Raw genomic sequence first — 20,501 nt, 5'->3', positions numbered from 1 at the left:
ACAGAATGGTAATAGAAGAGAAACTAGAAAGGAGAAATCATCAACCTGCCAATCTCTCAAACTACTTATCCCTGAAATTAGTAGTGTGAGTTGCACTGTAGCATATCATTAATTCTTTTGCTGGAGCCAATATGTAGAGATGTGGCTTGTTATTTAGTAGTATTTAGTCATGTGTAACAAAATTCTCTTATATTGTAAGACAAAGCTCACTCTAATACAGTGCTTGGTGGATCCACTTACAGAAGTATAGGAACTAAGAAAACGAATAGATACCTGTACTGCTGCTCTCTATTCATAAAAAGCGGGATCTCAGCAACACTGACATTCTGGGTTGCATACTTTGTTGCTGGGGTTCTCCTATGCATTGTAGGATTAAGCAGCATCCCTGGCTTCTACCCATCAAATGGAATAGCTCCCCACCTCAACCCCAGTTATGACAAACAAAAATGTCTTCAGACACAGCCAAATGTCTCCTGGAGACTTCTGGTTAAGAACTACTGATGCAGAGTAAATCACTATATTGAAGCTGTAATTCACTGCATAATTATACTCAGGTTGGTATTTGAAGGATCTGAGAACAAACAGCAAGGTAAGCTTTATGAAAAAATGTTAGAAGCAAAAAAAAAAAAAAAAAGCTGCAGCAGACAGTTTTAGGCACAAAACATAATTAGCAAAGCTGAATAGAGAGATTTAAAAAGTCAAGAGATAATAGGTAGGTTTCCCTGGTGGGAATCTGCCTGCAATGCAGGAGACCTGAGTTTGATCCCTGGTTTGGGAAGATCCCCGGGAGAAAGGAATGACAACCCACTCCAGTATTCTTGCCTGGGAAATCCCATGGAAGGAGGAGCCTAGTGGGCTACAGTCCACAGGGTTGCAAAGAGTTGGACATGACTGAGCAACTAAAACATTCACTTTCAATAGGTAGTCAGAAAACAGAAGAAAAAGGTATGACATCTATAGAGGCCATTTGGACATAAAAAAGGAGATAATCATGTCTTTGAAGATTTCTGATAGTAGACTGATCTTTTTTGTTGTTTTTAGTTTCAGTTAACATTATATAAAATTCAACACACACTCACCTATACTAAGAGTATGGGATAAATAAGTGAAAGAATACTGGACTCCAGTCAAGAAATCTGGCTTTTAGTCTCAGTTCCTCTAAAAAGACCGATGTGTGACCTTAACCTGGTCACATCACCTCACTGAGCCTCAATTTCCTCACCCAAGGAGAGGATTAGACTAGAGCATATTTAAAGTCTTTAAGTATTCTTGACATTTCAAAATTCTATAAATGACAGGTCATATATGACAAAGAGAATCATGAATTAGCTGTATTATATATTGCATGGCTTTAGATTTCTCAGAAATGGTATCCAGGATTAAGCCAGAGACAGACATTCAGAGTTCAAACCCCTCTGGCACACGTCAGTTTACCTTGCAGTGCAGGGGCTGACTGTGTCTGGGTTTTGGAAAGAGCAGACAAAATGCTCTCTGGGGTGATCTCCACCTTCGAGAGGATATTTGCCAGAGGGTTGTGAGATGTTGCTGTGGCGGGTGCAGGTGTTTTCAGGCCACTGGTGAGGTTGCTCGGGCTTGTAGGAGTTCCTGGAGAAGGTCTTGATGCAGGACTGACCCCTGGTGGCAGAAAGATCAACTCAAGAATATGCAATTCAAAATGACCTTTAAATGCACGACACTTTCCAGTCACTGAATTGAGTCTGATATGTCTCACAGGAATTCTTCTGTGCATGATCCACTAGTTGCCCATTGCATATACAAAGAAAAAATCTGAAAATTAAGACTTGTTCCTGTCTACTTGGAACACCATTAAATTAGACAAATATCAAGTTTTTTTTCATATGTATTTACTAGCCGTCAGAGCCCCAGTAGAAAGAGATTGGAGAACCTGTTCCTTTTTTCTCTACCAAATGAAACCTACACATCAGACTTCTTTAAGTATTCAATAAATATTGCTGGTTAATTATGATCAGACTTGGTTACTTCATGATTCTATGAGATAAATAACTTATTTCCTTTCACATGGACTTTTCATACAAGCAATCTTTACATTTTAACATTGTGAAACACTGGGTTAATTTTTAACAGGAAAAAAGGTATATAAAGAGAAAGTCAGTTTTATTTTTTAATATAAACAGGTATTAAATACAGAAAAACTTTCAGATAAACAAATGAAAGAAATTTTTACATATTTAATGAAAGGAATGCAGATTCCAATAAACAATTTTTTCTAAGACTGAATTTGACAAAGTATAAAACAAAACTAAATCGTGTTGGAAAGATTGATAAACAATGGGAACTTTCATATAGCTGGTAGACAAAACAGTACATCTTTTGGAGATTGTTTTAGTTATAAAGAACTTAAAAACCTACATGCTGATTTTTTTGAGTCTTTATCTTTTAGAAATAAATATTTAATTATTTATGAAGAAATGAAATAATTGGGCTTTTCTTCAAAATAATCAGGACTGGAGAAGACACAGGAGGAACAAGATTGGCCATGTGTTTATACTGTTGAAGATGAGTGATGAACATATACAAGGGCTCTACTTCGTATATTTTCATTAAGATTTCCATTAAAAAAAAAAAGTCCTATTTAAAATTCCTTTTAAGAAGGGTTGTGCATACATTTTTAGCATCAAGGTTGTTCATTAAGTATTCTTTACAACAGTGAAAAACTGCAAACACACTAGATGGTCTAATAATAAAGGCTTATATAAACTACTGAATGCTGTATAGCTATCAGATGATGTAGATGAATATTTAATGACTTACAAAAATGCTTATGATATGGAGTTAAATTTTTAGTAGCTGATTTCAAAACAGTACAGTTGTCCCTCAGTATCAATGGGTGGCTGGTTTCAGGACCCCTGAATATACCAGAATCTGTGGATGCTCAAGTCCCTTGTAAAACGGCATAGTATTTGAATATAACCTATGCTCATCCTGTACCTATGTGTGCATATATTTATTTACCATGCCACATGGCTTGCTGGATCTTAGTTCCCCGATCAGGGACTGAATCTGGGCCATGAAAGTGAAAGTGCCTAGTCCTAAGCACTGGACTGCCAGAGAACTCCTCATTCTTCCATATACTTTAAATCATCTCTAGATTTAGTTATAATACACATTACAATGTAAATGCTATGTAAGTAGTTGCCAGGGCAGGGCAAGTTCATGTTTTGTTTTTTGAAACTTTCTGAAAAAAATTTCCCCCCAAATATTTTCAATCCATGGTTGGTTGAATCCATGGATGTGGAACCTGCAGCTGCAGAACTCATGAATATGGAGAACCAACTGTATATGCAATACACTTCAACTATTTCCCCTCCCAATGCTTCAATTACTGACAGAAAAATTAATGCAAATATTTTACTTCCCAAAACACACATATATATGCACACACACACACATACTTGAAAGGTTAATAAACGGAAGTGAGTTCCTTTGGGGTGGCAGAACTATGAATATTTATTCTTTTAACTTATTTTCTAATTTTTCTATAGTGACCATGTATTGCATTTTTATTTTTTAATTAAAAAATTACTTTTAATTAGCAAACAAAAACAAAACTCAGATTGATGGTTCAATTAGAAAGATAGAAATAAGTTTTTATTATTACTAGGCCTACTCACTGGTATTTTTTTTTTTTGCACTAATTTATTTTTGTTTCCCATTTATTTTTATTAGTTGGAGGCTAATTACTTTACAATATTGTAGTGGTTTTTGCCATACATTGACATGAATCAACCATGGATTTACATGTGTTCCCCATGCTCAACCCCCCTCCCACCTCCCTCCCTATCCCATCCCTCTGGGTCGTCCCAGTGCACCAGCTCAGAGCACTTGTCTCATGCATCCAACCTGGACTGGCGATCTGTTTCACTTACCAGTATTTTTCATGACTGATGTCAGGCTGCTAAGGATGGAACTGATCTTTGCCAGATCCACATTAGCTAGGTTTGGCAAAGCCAATGCTGGAGTAGGGGAGAGAAGAGATGTATTCACAGGCTTTGGAACAGGTGGGGTTGCTGTCATGGTCACAGGTGCTGGAGTACATGAAGAGGCCTTTGAGATACTTTCTGTTGGCTTTGTAGGTACAGCAGTGGATACAGTCGACTTCTCCACAGGTTTCTCCTTCCTGTCCTCTACTGTTTAAAAAAAAGAAGAGAGATGATATTGCATCCTACTGCTTTCCAGACTCTGCTTCCAATGCAGAATCACATGTCCTAATATTTCCTAAAATGTACTGTCATTTATTAGAGAAAAATCATTCATTCATGATTTTTTTTTTTAAAAAGTCATACTCTTTAATAATTCATGAACCTTTTCATCTTTAGTATCTGCTTAAACTGAATTTCCCAAATGCATCTTTTTCTTTAAAATTTATTTATTTGGCTGTGTTGGGTCTTAGTTGTGACATGTGGGCTTATGTCCTGAGACACGTGGGATCTTACTTCCTTGACCAGGAATCGAACATGCATCCCCTAAGGCAAACTTTTGGCTACTGGACCACCAGGGAAGTCCCCCTAGAGCATCTTTTATTTTACTTTTTAATGATTTCTTCCATATTCTTAGTATCTGTGTACTGAATTTGTACACTTCTGGAAGCATGTTATTATTTGGTACACATTTGTGTTTTTTCAGTAATGTTTATGTCATAAACTGTCCTGTCTTTTCTCTGCCGTTAACCTGACAGCTTCCTAAGAGACAGAAACTCTGTACATATGTTAGTGTACTTTCCTTTGGCTTCCCAAAATTGGTCTATTGTGGGTAAAATCAGATACTACTACAATGTTATAACTCCTGCAGTAAGATTCTCTTAATAGTTTAAAAGCAATGTACTATATGGGTAGTGCATCAAATTCAACCTAAGTCAAACTGCCTAATAAAAATAATTATAAAAGCTGGGGATGCCAGAGAAACAATTCACCCATCCAGGTTAACTGTGTTAATTGTGTAAGTGTGGTTAATAAAATGAGGCTTCAGAATCTTGAAGGTCAAGAATGACAGAGAATAAGGAATTTCAGCATAAGTGGCCCTCCGTCTAGAGCAGTGCTTGTTCAACAGAAATACAATTCAAGACATATATATAAGTATAAATTTTCTAGTAACCATATAAAAAAAAAACCACAGGTAAAATTAACTTTAATAATATATTTTATTTACCTCAATACACCCCAAATATTTTCAGTTTAATAAGTTATAAATATAAACAATTATTAATTAGATATTTTCACTCTTCTTTAAAACACTAAGTTTCTAGAATCCAGTGTGTATTTTGTTTCTGCCACACTACGTGGCTTTTTGGACCTTGGGCCCCCGGTAGCAGAAGCGCAGATTCCTAACCACTGGACCAACAGAGAATTCTTGGGACAGCACAGATTCTTAATCTACATGGCATACCAAATCCTGAACCACTGCTCTAGAGACAATACTACTACCTTGGTGCTCTAATTTTATAAGGATTGAACTACCTTTCTAATACCTGCCGGTGACAGATTTATTGGTGGGGAAAGCAAAACATGTAAGCAGCAAGTGGTCTACTAATCACACAGGACATACCAATGATTTTTGACCCATCGTCTTCCACATCTGAGAGGTCCATGTCTTCCACATCACGATTATCTGTCGCAGGCTCAGGTGTGGCAGATTTCTCACTCTCTGCGTTTGGTGACTGGGATTCCTCACCTCCCATTCCCTGGAAAGGGGACTCAGAGCCAGTTGGGGAGGGAGCATCCACGCTTGGGGAAGGGACTGGTGATTCCTCAGGATCAGGAAGGGTTGACTTCAATTGATCCAGCTTTTTCTTTAAATTGTTCACTCGATTAGCAAAGGTTTTATATGCCTAAAAGAGAAAAAAAGAGTTTACTCCTCTGAGAAGTAACCAAGAAGCTACCATTCTGACTCGTTCAGATTTCTTCATTATTATTAACTGTATCACTGGTATAAAACAACAACATATCATCTGTCAAGCATAGAACAGTTTCCAATCACTGCTTCTTCTATTTCCTAAGTCATTATTACCATCCACAGTTACCCAAGGCAGAAACTTAGAAGTTATCTGTAATTCACCCTCCCCTGCTCTCTTCTATCCCTCCAGGCAACCGATATTTATCAAGAGCCTAAATGTGCTGGCCAACCTTCTAGGTACTAGAGATACAACAATGACTAAGAAGACAAAAATTATATCCATAAATAAAGAAGTTTGAGAGGTCAAACACTATTGACTTAAAAAAAAAATAAACTTTATTTTTTAAAAGTTTTAGGTGTACAAAATTACTGTGAAGATAAAATAGAGAGTTCCCATATATCATACACCCAATTTCCCCTTTTTTTGGCCATACGCACAGCATGTGGGATCCTAGTTCTCTGATCAAGGATCGAACCCATGCCCTCTGAGTGGAAGCACAGATTCCAAACCACTGGACCACCAGGGAAGTTCGCATTTTCCCCTATTATTGACACCTAACATTAGTATGATACATTTGTTACAATTAATAAACCAATTTTGATCATAATTATTAACTAAAGCCCACACTTTATGAATATTTCCTCAGTTTTTATCTGATGTTGTTTTTCTATTCCAGGATCCTGTAATGTAGTAGTCATATCTCCTAGGTTTCTCTTGTTTGTGGTAGTTTGCTAGATGTTCCTTTCCATGTTTTTGATGAACCTGACAGTTTTGAAGAATACGGGTCAGGTATTTTGTAGATAGTCTCTTAACTGAGGTCTGTCTAATGTTCTTCTCATGATTAGACTGGGGTTATGGGTTGTGGGGAGGAAGACCACAGAGGTAAAGTGTAATTGTCATCACATCACTTCAAAGGTACATACAGTCAACATGATGTACCACTGTTGTTGTTAACCTTGATCATCTGGCGTAAATCCTACTAGTCATCTGATTATCTTAACTGCCAATGTCTTGAAACTGTCTTTTTCTTTTGGTTAAGGGTCTTGGACTATTAGATCATGGAATCATTTCAGTTGGTTGAGCAAGAAGCATTATTTTTAAAATGAAATGGGGGACTTCCCTGGCAGTACAGTAGTTAAGAATTCGTGCTTCTAATGCAGGGGGCGTAAGTTCAATCCCTGGTTGGGGAAGTAAGATTCCACATGCCATGTGGTGGGGCAAAACAAACAAACAAAAAAAAGGGTGTTGGAGGGTAGAAAATAAAATAATATACTATAACTGGGCTTTTGCTTCTGGATATAATTGAGTAGTTTGTAGCAACGCAATGCTCCCATCAAGAACAACTAGAAAAGATAGATATATACATACACCTATCTATACCCTTTCACAAGCACACACATAAACACATGCACTTGAATGCAGAGAGCTAAGGCAACCAAAACTCAGGTGGCAAATTCTCCAGCAGGGGGAAACCATGCGTAAAGTCAAGCTGACATTCTGCAGCTGTCTTTCTCTTAGAGTCCTGCTGATATGGGGGAGCTAAGCAAGAATCTGAGAATTCAGGCAAAAGAAAAAGGCAGAGGGTTACTACTATAATATAAAGAAAAACGCAGAACTTTTAACAGTCTTGCTGGCCTATAGAAACATTAAAAAAAATTAGAAAGGCCAAAATTCTGATGAAAAAGGACAGAATTGGCTTAACAATATGTTACTGTTCTTCCTTCAAGATATTTGTTGATAGATAACCAGCAAGGACCTACTGTGTAGTACACGGGAACTCTACTCAGTATTCTGTAATAACCTATATGGGAAAAGAATCTGAAAGAGAACAAATACATGTATATATGTAACTGAATCACTATGCTATATACCTGAAACTAACAAAACATTGTACATCAACTATACTTGAATTAAAAAAAAAAAAACACATTATTTGCTGAATTAAGCAGAAAATTTCTGAAAAGTAAAGTGGAGTTAAACACAGTCTCATGGTACAGAAGAGACAAGGATTAGAGTTCAAATCACACAATGAAGGAAGGGGCCTAGTGATCCACCCAGGCTCTCGGTGGGAAAAATCTGTGATCCAGAAGCTGGATGCATCAGAGAAAATCAAAGGCTTCCCCAAACTGCAATTCAGCCTGAAGCCTGATTATTCAGCCAAGTAATTAATCATACTTGATTAATATGATTACCTCTCACAATACTGCCTAGCAAAAGAAAGGGTGAACCCTTTCTGAAGGAAAACAAATCACCGAGACTCTATAGAAATGTATTTATATACAATGCTCAGTATTCAATAAAAAATCAGCAAGGATGCCAAGAGATAGGACCAAATGGCCTCAAAGGAAAAACAGACACTAGGAACATAAAAATAAGTATATTCAATATTGGAAGCATCTGACAAAATCCAAATCCATTTATACGTTCAAGAAGATACAGAAAAATATATATCATCTTGAACAATTCAATCCAAAATTCATCAGAGCAAGAGCTTAAGGGTGCCTAGGTTAGGTAATGGAGCCAAAATGGGGTAAGGAAAATGACTGCATGGGAGGAAGGCACTGCATGGGAAGTTGAAGCCTAAGCAAGATAAAAAGAAAGCCTATGGGGCTTCCCTGGTGGTTCAGTCCACCTGCTAACGCAGGATACACAGGTTCAGGATATATGCTGTAGAACAACTAAGCCCTGACTGCGTGAGCTGCAACTGTTCAGCCCACGCACAACTACTGAAGCCCACACGCCCCAGTGCCCATGCTCTGGAGAAGAAGCCACAACCACGAGGAGCTGTGCACAGCAACTCAAGAGCAGCCCTGCTTGTTCCAACTGGAGAAAAGCCCGCACAGCAACAAATGCCCAGCACAGCCCACAATAAATACAATTATTATTATTTTTTAAAAAAAGAAAGCCTACAGAGGTGATGGGAGGGATCCAAGTGCTGGAAAATTGGTTATACACATGGGTAACGATCAAATAAGCAATTATGTTGAAGATAAGGGGAGCAAGATTTTGCATTATTAGAAAAAGCAATTACAAATGTGGAAAGGAAGAAAACTAGAATGAACCTTGTAGTGTTGGATTAGGACTGGAGATAACAGTGTGAATAGATGGTTTCTAACATGCATAGACAGATACAGAAATATATACAGATGTGAATGTGAGTATATAGGTTAAGTATTTATGCATATATTTCCTAGCTCTGTACACTGATATGGTCTGGCAGCAGTGATATCCCAACAGGAATAAATACACCTAGTATTCAGATCTCGGTTTCAAAAATATGGTTTTTTACTAAAAGGAACCAAAACTCCTTGGAGAAATAACTGATTCCAAGCCTGGATAGAAAAGTGCAATATGAACTTGGAATACCTTGCTCCAAAAGTAAGGAAACACAAAAAACAATGCAGACATGTCAAAAGAACACAGAAAGCAGCTTGAAAGGAGCTCCCGCTGGCCACGTGGGATAATTTGAGCATCAAAATAATTATTTCGTAATGAGTTAGTAGTTAGCAATGAATGTAATTAGTAGGGCTTCCCTGGTGGCTTAGATCATAAAGAATCTGCCAGCAATGCAGAAAACCCGGATTTGATCCCTTGGTCAGAAAGATCCCCCAGAGAAGGGAACAGCAATCCACTTCTGTATTCTTGCCTGGAGAATTCCACGGACAGAGGAGCCTGGCAGGCTACAGTCCATGGGTTGAAAAGAGTTGGACACGACTGAGTGACTAACACTCTCACTTTTACATTCTGGAGGCTAGAAGTCCAAAATCAAGGTACAAGCAGGGCTACGATCCCTCTGAGACTGGGCAGAACTCTTCCGTGCCTTTTCCTAGCTTCTGGTGGTGGCCATCAACCCTTGGCATTCCTTGGTTTGTCAGATGCATCACTACAATATCTGTCTTGGTTGTCACACGACATTCTTCCTGTGCATCCAAATTTCCCTCTTCTTATAAGGACTCCAGTGATACTGGATTGAGGCTATCCTAATGATCTCCCCTTAACTTGATCACATCCATAAAGTCCCTATTTCCAAGCAAGGTCATTTTCATGTGTACCAAGGGTTAGGGCTTCATCATCATTTTCTTTGGGGGGTACATAATTCAATCTACAGCAATTACCAAGTGAAAACTTTTCAGTGGACAAGCTGGGAAGATGCCACTTTAAATTAAGATATCAAAGGGAATGTTATAGGTAGTAAAACAAATCAAACCTGTGTGCTAACTGAAAGGATGAAATGAGAACACAATCACTTCTATGATATTCTTACTAAAGATAGATAACCTCTATTTGATCACAGAGAAACATCATATAAATCCAAATTAGGAGACACTGGACAAACTATTTGATATGTAACCTTCAAACATATTCAGGTCATGAAAATTAAAAGACCAAGGAACTGTTCCAGATCAATGGAAAAAAGAGAGAAATGCAATAAATGCAACTTGTAATTATGGATAGGAGCTTTTGCTATAAAAACTCGTCAATCTGAGTAAGGGCTGAGGATTAGATAATAATAGTACATCAATGTGTTAAATTTCTTATGGTTATGTAAGAGAAAATTACCTTGGAGGAAAACACACATGAAAATATTTGGGGGTAATGGGGTGTCTGCAACTTATTTTCAAATGATTCCCCCCAGAAAGGTCTTCATAATGTACTTAAGATATTTGAGAATTTTACAAAATAAAGACTGAAAAAAAAATAAGGAAAAAATTAAAAATAGGTTAACAGAATTTCACTATAAAAATAGAATCCTTTCTATCAAAAAAAACATCAAATGGCAGTTCTAAAACTGAAAAATAAGCCAACTAAATTAATCAATCGGTTAAATAATAGATAAAATTCGGCAGAAGAAAGAATTAATGCATTAGAAGACTGGTTAGTAGAAAATATCTAGAAGAGAAGCAATGAAGGGAAAGAATGGAAAATACAGAAAGGAACTTTAAAAAAAACATCTGGAACACTGAGGAGATCTAATATACAGATTAACAGAGTTCCAGGAAGAGAAGCGATATAATGTAATAGAAACTCTATTTGACAAGAAAACATCCCCAAATTTACGCAAAACATTAAGGCACTTGTTAAGGGTTGAATTATACCCCCTCATAATCGTATACTGAAGTCCTAACCCTATACCTCAGGCTGTGACCTTATTTGGACATAAGAGTTTTTAAAGCTAATCAAGTTGAAAGGAAGTCATCAGGATGGGCCTTAGAGCAGCATGACGGGCAGTCTTAATTAAAAGTGAAAATTTACAGACAGAGAAGGCCACGTGGAGAGACAGAAGGAGGAAACAGCCATCTACACGTTAAACAGAGAAGTCAGGAACAGAACCTTCCCTCACAGCCCTCAGAAAGAATTAACACTAACAACACCTTGATTTTGGGCTTACAGTCTCCAGAAGTATAAGACAATAAATTAATGTAGGTTTGAGCTATCCACTCTCAGATACTTTGTTATAGCAGTTCTAGTAAATTAATACACCACTGATTCAAGGTTCTGCAAATCCTAAACCAGATGAATATGAAGACCACACCTAGGCAGATCATTATTTAACTACCGAAAACCAAAGATAAAGAAAAAATATTAACAGCAACTAAATGCAGTACAATAAATAAAAAGTTTAATAAGCACTAAATAAACACTGATGACATGAAACAACTGTAAAATCTGTGTGTGTATAATTAAAATATATAACAATAAAAACATACAAATCTGGATGGTGGATATAGCTCCTTTGATGGTATCTCCAAGGAAACTATAAAGTTAAAGATCTGAGCAGAGATTTCAGCAGTGTCCAGTGCCAGGCAGAGTTAAGAGTTTATGCAATAAGTTAAGAGAGGCTTAGTAAACACCTTTACTTCTTATTAAAATGCCACAAAGGCCATGGATTAGGAGTAAGGACCATGTTCTAGGACTAAGCACTATGTCCAAACAAACCCACCCTAATAAAGCCTAAAACCAAAGCCTTTACATCATAGTAATCTACAGATAAATTGCCAGGAAAAAAAAAAACCCACAAAAAAACACTTGTTAAAGGAAAATGACACAGAGTTTCCACAAGTATCACTCAAAATGTCTCCTATAAAATAAATTCTTAGACATGCAAAGAGACAGAATATATAGATATGATTAAAGTATACATGCACACACAAATCATAAAATAACAGTCAATAGTATACCTAGAGATGACCCAGATACTGGAATTAATACATAAGGTTTTTAAGAGAGTAATTACAAATACATTGAAGAATTTTTAGGAAAAGATGAAGAACAGATGACTAGATTAGAAATCTCAAAAAAGAAAAGCAATTCTAAGAACCAAATGAAAATTCTAGAACTGAAAAATACAGTAGACTTCACTCAGTGGAATAAAGAATATCTGAAGACAAGTGCTTCCCCGGTGGCTCAGTGGTAAAGAATCCACTTGCCAATGCAGCAGACGTGGGTTTGATTCCTGGGTTGGGAAGATCCCCTGGAGAAGGAAATGGTAACCCACTCTAGTAATCTTGCCTGGGAAATCCCATGGACAGAAGAGCCTGGCGGGCCACAGTCCATGGGATCTCAAAGAGTTGGACACAACTTGGCAACTAAACAACAAATATTAAGTACCCAAAAATTAGTCCAGTGAGAAAAAGAAATGAAAGAGCAGAAATCTAAGAACACAGGGGATATATAACTGGAGTCCCAGAAGGGAGAGGAATGAAAAAGAAGAACTATTTTAAAGATAATAGTTGAATAGGTTCTAAAATTGATGAACAGTATCAAACCACAGATCCAAAAAACTCAGTGAATCCTCTTTATCCCTCTGCAGCAGGATAACTACAAAGAAGAAATCTAGGCACAGCTGACTTCTCGTTACAACAAGGGAAGCCAGGTAAAGGAACATTTTTAGTTAATGAAAGGAAAAAAACCTGCCAGTTTAGAATTCTTTATCCAGTGAAAATATTTCCCAAAAATGTAAAATAAGGACATTTTTAAGATTAAAAACAGAGAAATTCATCACCAACAGTCCTGAACTACAAGAAATGTTAGACTTCAGGCTGAGGGAAAATGATCTTAGATGGAAATATGGTTTTGAAAAAAGGAATGAAAAATACTGGAAATGGTAAATATAGAGGACTATTTTCCCCTTAATTTCTTTAAAAGTCTACTGTTTAAGAAAAATAATAAAAATTATATAAAATATACATAAGTAAAACAGTTAACAATGGCATAAAGACCTCAGGGAAGGGAATCTTACTACTGTTCCCTGCGAGTGCAGTGGTTAAGAATCAGCCTGCTAATGCAGGGGACATGGGTTTGACCCCTGATGTGGGAAGATCCCACCTGCCATGGGGAAACGAAGCCTGAGTATCACAGCTACTTAGCCCGTTGCTCTAGAGCCCATGCTCTGCAACAAGAGAAGCCACTGCAATGAGAAGCCTGCACACGGCAACAAAGAGCAGCCCCTCACTGCAACTAGAGAAAGCCCACATGCAGCAACAAAGATCAAGCACAGTTAAAAAAAAAAAAAAGTCTAAATAAATAAATGTTCAACTTGAAAAATTAGAAAAAGTATAGGAAATGAAATACTATAAAAGAAAATCTCCCAGTGTATTGCATATAACAAGAGCAAGTTTTATTTTGTGAAATTTTAGCTGTATGTGTGCATACACATGTTGTGGCTCTCAGTTTCCAAGTAAAATCTTTCTGTGGTCAAAATCTTTTTGAAAATATCGTTTAAAGGTTTAAGTGTTTCCATATAAGTCAACCCAGATTATTTAAATAATCTACTCACTTGTTTCCCTGGCTCTAACAGTCTCCTATTCTTCATTCTGCTATCTTGATTCTAAAATGCAAACCTGATCACATCACTAGCAAAATTAAAATGCTACAACTGCTTCCCTCTGCTTTCGGGGTAAACTTCAAAGACCTTAGAATAAACATACACCTTTCAGGACCATGTTCTTGACTCCCTCTCCGGTTTTATTTATCACTTCCTCGTAAATGCCCAGCTATAAGAAACGACTTTCAGGCCCACCAGTTTTGCCATGCTCACTTTTATTCCCACGATCAAGAATGAGAATAAGAGCTTTCATTTAGCTAATTACGGCAACTTCAGAGTTTAGCTCCTTTTGGGAAAAATTTTCTCCATATCCATATCCCCACTCCCAAATTAGTTCAAGTACCTATTCAATCTGTTCTCCTAGCAGCCCACAGTTACCTTTGTCACAGTTTTTATTATACAGAATTGCAACTGTGTGTGCTCAATGAAGGGCTCCCTTGGTGGCTCAGTGGTAAAGAATCTGTCTGCAATGCAGGAGACACTGGGCCAGGAAGATCCCCTGGAGAAGGAAATGGCAGTTCACTCCAGTATTCTTGCCTGGGAAATCCCACGGACCAAAGAGCCAGGCAGGCTGCAGTCCATGGGGTGGCAAAGAGTTGGGACACGATTTAGCAAAGAGTTGGAATGAATGTTAGCTGAAAAAACTTCTCCCAGCCATGTGCCTTCCAAAGCACATTAAATCATTTTATATAATTTCATAAATAAGTGATGATGGCTGACTACTGCAAAATCATAAAATGGTCTTTTGAGTAAAAATGGTAAACTGACCACTCCCATTCAGTGTCTCTCCCTCCTGGAACACCTATAAAATGCAACACAAAAGTATAAACCACCAGCATACCTGAGAAAAAGGTTTCTACACATTTTTAGAAAACAGAACTAGCTGTAGAGTAAGAAGTGATGAGGCATAAGAAGTGAGGGCGTAGAAAAATGAGGTTAGGAATATGCAGAAAGGATATTACACCTGGGAAAGATTCTGTCTTGCAGAATCACTGAGAAGTTTGATCCAAGAAATGATGAGTATAAAAGAGTGGAATGAATAGTGGGGTTGAAATTAGAAATTCAAAGTGTGAATACCAAACACTCAATACCAACTCCTCTGCAATCCTGATATGGCAGACAAGGCACCATGCCCCAGGCAAAAAAATATGAGTGCTTCTCTAAAGAGTTACAATATCCTGGCAAAAAGATTCCAGCCTTCTGACACTTAGGACTCCTCCCACCCTAACAGCCAGCTCCTTATCTACGGACTTTACTAAACTTGGGATAAACTCAGATAATTCCTATCTATGTACAGAGAGCTTTCCCGATCAATTTTTTCATACCCCATTCTTAAAAATGAATAGACAAAGAAATAGTATCTGATTTTTAGGAAAGTCAGAATCATAAAAGAGAAAAATCAAGTTAACTAGAGGAAGGAAAAAGACTCTAGATCTTGCAGAAAGCAGAACAAAAAGCTCAAGGTTGATCAAACATGGAAAACATAGGACACCCAGAGAGGATCAATCCAGGAGGTCTGACATCTGATTAATCCATTTCCAAGAAAGAGAAAAAGGAAATAAAGAAATTAGCTCAGAATTAAAGAATAACAGTCTTCAGGCTGAAAAAGCCCTCCAACTAACCCATAATGAATGCAAAACAAAACCTCACCTATAAATACAACACTGCAAAATGTCAGAATATCACAAAAAATATCCCTAAATGCTTCCACAGAGAAAAGAGAGTCACCTACAAAGACAGTGCAAAGATTTCATATCAACAACATTAATGACAATGGACTAATGCTTTTTAAGCTGTTAGGGAAAATGATTTTCAACCAGCCAACCTATCAGAGCAAATGTAAAAATAGAATAAAGACATTTTAAAATAAAGAGACCCAGAAAAGTCATCCTTCACAAACTCTTCTTTTGGGAAATTAATAGAGGATATGCTCCAGCAAAACAGGAGAGAAAACCAAGAAAAGACATGGAAATTGGCAAATAGAGGCCTTAGCTCAGAAAAGCAGTAAAGAATAGTCCTAGGATGAGATCTAGAGACCTAAAATAGAGCAGAATACAAGCTCTGATAGGAAGGTCTATGGGGGGAAAACATGGATTTGGAATATCTGATGGGATACAGAATCTAGAGAGACACACACACACACACAAAAGCTAAAAGCAAACAATGCAAGAAAAACAGAAATTCTAGGAAAAAATGAAAACTCTCTACTATAACCATAATTACTATGAGACCTTGTAGTGAACAATGTTCACACAATTATGATGAATGTTTTGCTTATTAATTTTCAGCCTTTAAAGCAAAGAAGACTTAATTATAATTATAGGATGGAATACGTATTGTCAACCCAGAAGATGTAGAAGTGATGCTGAGAAACTGAAAGGACAGAAGAAAATAATGGGAAAGAATAGGAATGTTATTATAAAATAGTAAATTTAGTATTTCAAATTACAGGATAATCAACAGATTTTAAAGTTATAATATTGGGAGAAGAGGGTAGGGAGGTGACTATAAGCTAAATCTTCATTTGTCACATGAAAAAGTTAACAGATATTTCCTTTTATCTTTTATTTCTGGTCACGCCCCACAGCAGGTGGGATCTTAGTTCCCCAAACCAGGGATCAAACCTATGTCCCCTGCAGTGGAAGAATGGCATCTTAACCACTGGACTGCTAAAGTCCCAACGAATATTTCTTATACAGTATAAATCAAGAAAGAATAATATGAGTACATTAATCAGAAATATAAAGGCAAATACCAAAAAAAACAGCTAAATGAGTTAAAAGAAACTGCATCTAAGAAGTGGGATTCACTGGCTATAATTATATGATGGGAATTCCCTGGGGGTCCAGTGGTCAGGACTCAAAGAGTTTTCACTCCCAAGGGCGTGGGTTCAATACCTGGATGGGGAGCTAAAATCCCAAAAGCTGCACAATGTGGCCAAAAAAATAGTAATTAAAGAACCATATACTTTAATAACCATGTGCGCATGCATGCTCAGTTGTGTCTGACTCCATGACCCCATGGACTGTATGTAGCCCACAGGCTCCACTGTCTATTTTCCAGGCATGAACACTGGAGTTGGTTGCCATTTCCTCCTCCAGGGGATCTTCCTGAGCCAAGGATTGAACCCATGTCTCCTGCATTGGCATGCAGATTCTTTACCACTAGTGCCACCTGGAAGACCCCTCTATAACTGTATACAGTGATTAAAACTAAAAGAGAAAAAAAAAGTACAAAACAGTTTCTTTCAGGAGCCGTTATAGACAAATGTTCAAAATCAATCCCTCTTCCAGTTGAGGTGGGGAAAAAGAGAGTCCTTAACTGAGTTGATGAAATTCAGTAACAACATTTCCATGTAGTTTTCTGGGTTAAAAAAAAAGTATACATACATACTTCTGCCCAATTTTATATCCTGTAACAGTAACTTGGCACATAGCCACTGAAAAACTGAGACATATGGCTTTAGCAAAGCTTAATTTGGTCTTCAGCATCAGAAAGACCTAGGTCTTTTTTTTTTTAAGATTTATTTATTTGGCTGCATCAGGTCTTAGTTGCAGAATGTGGGAATCTTCAGCTGTGGTATGGAACTCTTATTTATAGCATGTGGGATCTAGTTCCCTGACTAGGGATCGAACCCAGATCCCCTGCATGGGGAGCATAGAGTCTCAACCACTGTACCACCAAGGAAGTCCTCAGAAAGACCTAGGTCTTAATTCAGATGCCTTCGCTTGCTAGCTATATACTACCTTGTACAAGGTTACTAACCTTCAAAAAGTAACTTGATCTGTGAACTAGAGATAATAATGCTTATCCTTATAGAGTTAAGTAACACCTATAAACAGTCACAGATATACAGACAGCAACTGATGTAAGACAGTATTAATCATTACTTACATTGGCCACCACTTTTACTTCTTTGTACTGTGCTTCATAGAAAATTCCAGCATTTTCCAGTGCTTCTGTTAGCGAGGGCCCATTTTTCACTTGCTTATCCAGTCCATTCACGAATTCCTCTAGCTTGGCACTCGCCTCTTCAAATTCTTTGGAGAATTTCTTCCCACCTGTCTTATCTAAAATAACAAGAGGAAGTATTCTATAATATTCTTAGTCTCATAGTTACACTTTAAAGAAGCTTCCCTAAATCACAAAAAAAATCACAAAACAGATTATTTAAGCGTTTCATGTGATCCTGCTCGACTGAAGCAAGAGTGCATCATGAAGGCACTTGTAATTAAGATAAAATCCAACTAAATGAAAGTTTGCTGATCGCTTTAATTCACAAATTTGATGTCACACTGCTACGCAGGAATAATGGAATGAGGCTCAATTCTATACACTTACAAACCATTAAGGTTTTTTTTGTTTTTTTTTTTTACATATCATTAACTTTTACACTATAGATTATAATAAGATGTTTCCCTTTGAGGAAAAAACAGAGGCTCAGAAAAGTAAAGATAAAGTGACCTCTACGTGTATCACGCTTAGAAATTCTTTCCTACCTGAAGGTCCTTGGTAATTTGAGATTAGAAAAGTACCATGAATTGTTTTTCAACAGCAGTGACATTACCAACTTTTATTTATTCTCCTAAGTACTTTCTGCCCAGTGATGTTGGAATATGGCCTTAGGTATGGATATAAATTTAGGCTCTGCATTTCATTAGCTGTGGAACTTGGGCAAGTTTCTTATCTCCTTATGAAGTCTCAGATTTCTTATGTACAAAGTAGAGGTTTTTAACATGCTTCTGGGTTGTTCTGAGGATTAAAGTAGATAATGTATGTTCAATTTAAAGCATGGTACAAGAACAAAATAGGTGCCACAACAAACAGTTGGGTAGTTATTTACTTATTATTTCGAAAATATTTATCAAGTATTTATTACATACCAGGTATTGCTCTAGGCACTAGGATACTGGAAGAACAAAATAAGGATAATTTCTACTTTCGTGAGATTCACATTCTAATAAATTAATATGATTATTATTTATAATCTACAATGTAAGGGAAAGAAAGCAAGTGATTAGACTTTATGAGGTATTACAGTGACCTTATTTATTTGGGCTGTGCTGTTTGGCTTGCAGGATCTTAGTTCCCTGACCAGTGGTCGAACCCAGGCCCACAGCAGTGAAAGCGCCATGTTCCAACCACTGAAATTGCCAGGTGGTTCCCTACAGTGACCTTACTGAAAAGTGAACACAAACCACATAATCATACACATGAAATACACCTGTCCATCATAGCCTGATACATCAGGAAACGACTAGAAGTGGGGAAAAGGATAGAATATACTTATTAAAAATTTTTTTTTAAATTTATTTTTCTCCAATTTTATGGAGATATAAGTGGCATGTAATATTGTTTAAGGTGTACAATTTGAAGGCTAGGAATTTATTTATGAAATTGACATGCATGAAATCACCACCTGGGGAACAGGTGCCACAACAGTTCTCTACAACCTGAGGTTCTCTTTATGGAAGCAGTCAGTCTGATTACTTGAAATAACACATCTGGAAAGAGAACCTGACTTACTCTATTTAGAAGGATGTAAGATTACCTTTTAAGCACTTGAGAGTTTCTGTGCTGCACACATCCACCCTCATGGTTGACAGCTGTTTTTCTTTCAATTCTATCTGGTCTTCTGAGCGCTTGTATAGCAACAGCTCTTCAATGAGGGCCTGAGACTGAACATGGACCAGGGTCATACTTCATTTACAAAACCATCCTCTTACTCTAGCTTTCTACACAAAAGTAAAACAGGACTAAAACCTAACAAAACCATGAGAAGCAAAAACCTTCATATTTCCTCATAATCAGGGATATCAATATCAATTCTTGTATCAAAACCATATTTTCAGTTATATAATTTAAAAGATCTTTTTCATGTTATTCAAAGATAATTTATGGATATAAAGTTAAGATTGAGAGGAGGAGCCAAGATGGCGGAGGAATAGGACGGAGAGACCACTTTCTCTCCTACAAATTCATCGAAAGAACATTTGAATGCTGAGCAAATTTCACAAAAGAACTTCTGATCGCTAGCAGAGGACATCAGGCGCCCAGAAAAGCAGCCCATTGTCTTCGAAGGGAGGTAGGACAAAATATAAACGATAATAAGGGAGTCAAAAGAGCTACGGACGGAGACCCGTCCCGGGAAGGGAGTCTTAATAGAGGAAGTTTCCAATCACCAGGAAACCCTCTCACTGGCGGGACTGGGGGAAGTTTTCGGCACTGTAACTGGGAGGAAAAATTAAACAAGGCCCACAGATTACGTGCCTAAAAGCAACTCCCAGCAGAAAAGTACCCCAGACGCCCGTACCCGCCAGCAACAAGCGGGGCGGAACGGAGAGGAGCGGGCGGCATTGCTTAGGGTGAGGACCGGCCCGAAGACCCTGAGAGCAATCGGAGGGAGCTTTTTTAAACTGTGGGATAGCAAGGGACAAAATTAACCGGCCCGAACACACTGCCGGCGGTTCGCAAAACAAAGGGACTGAGAATCTCCAGAGAAGAGCCGGCCCATCCCCGCTGGAGGTAGGAGGCAGGGGGCAGGGGGAAAGGGCAAACTCAGCTCCTGAGAAGCCACCCCCTCCCACACTGCAAACAGGCCTCCGGGTTCTAACTAAAGACTTCCTGAGACCCGACTGGCGGTGCGTGCTGGGGCCGCGGAGGGAAAAAGCGCGCGGTACCCGGGGAGAGAGGGCGCCCAAGCCTCTGGCTGCCTGGGCCGCTCGCCGCGGAGGGAAAAGGCGC

At 37.9% G+C, this 20,501-nt stretch overlaps 1 protein-coding gene across 8 annotated transcripts in view; it reads right to left on the bottom strand.

Annotated features, from left to right (window-relative positions):
• The window catches only part of RPRD2 (regulation of nuclear pre-mRNA domain containing 2), a 91,564-nt gene that overhangs the window by 8,580 nt on the left and 62,483 nt on the right, over nucleotides 1–20,501 (bottom strand). For 4 of the 8 annotated variants that reach the window (XM_020911946.2, XM_020911951.2, XM_070467293.1 and 1 more), the window contains 5 exons: nucleotides 19,309–19,435; nucleotides 17,652–17,827; nucleotides 5,584–5,866; nucleotides 3,909–4,169; nucleotides 1,435–1,635 (listed from right to left, as the gene is read on the bottom strand). In XM_020911946.2, coding sequence (XP_020767605.2) covers nucleotides 1,435–1,635; nucleotides 3,909–4,169; nucleotides 5,584–5,866; nucleotides 17,652–17,827; nucleotides 19,309–19,435 — 1,048 coding nt within the window. The remainder of the gene's footprint in view (nucleotides 1–1,434; nucleotides 1,636–3,908; nucleotides 4,170–5,583; nucleotides 5,867–17,651; nucleotides 17,828–19,308; nucleotides 19,436–20,501) is intronic. The other 4 variants (XM_070467295.1, XM_020911958.2, XM_070467292.1 and 1 more) reach the window with 1 other exon arrangement.

Source organism: Odocoileus virginianus, chromosome 5, assembly GCF_023699985.2.
Source record: "Odocoileus virginianus isolate 20LAN1187 ecotype Illinois chromosome 5, Ovbor_1.2, whole genome shotgun sequence".
NCBI lineage: Eukaryota > Metazoa > Chordata > Mammalia > Artiodactyla > Cervidae > Odocoileus > Odocoileus virginianus.
The sequence above is the reverse complement of the archived record's forward strand: the minus strand, read 5'-3'. Positions and strand labels throughout refer to the sequence as shown.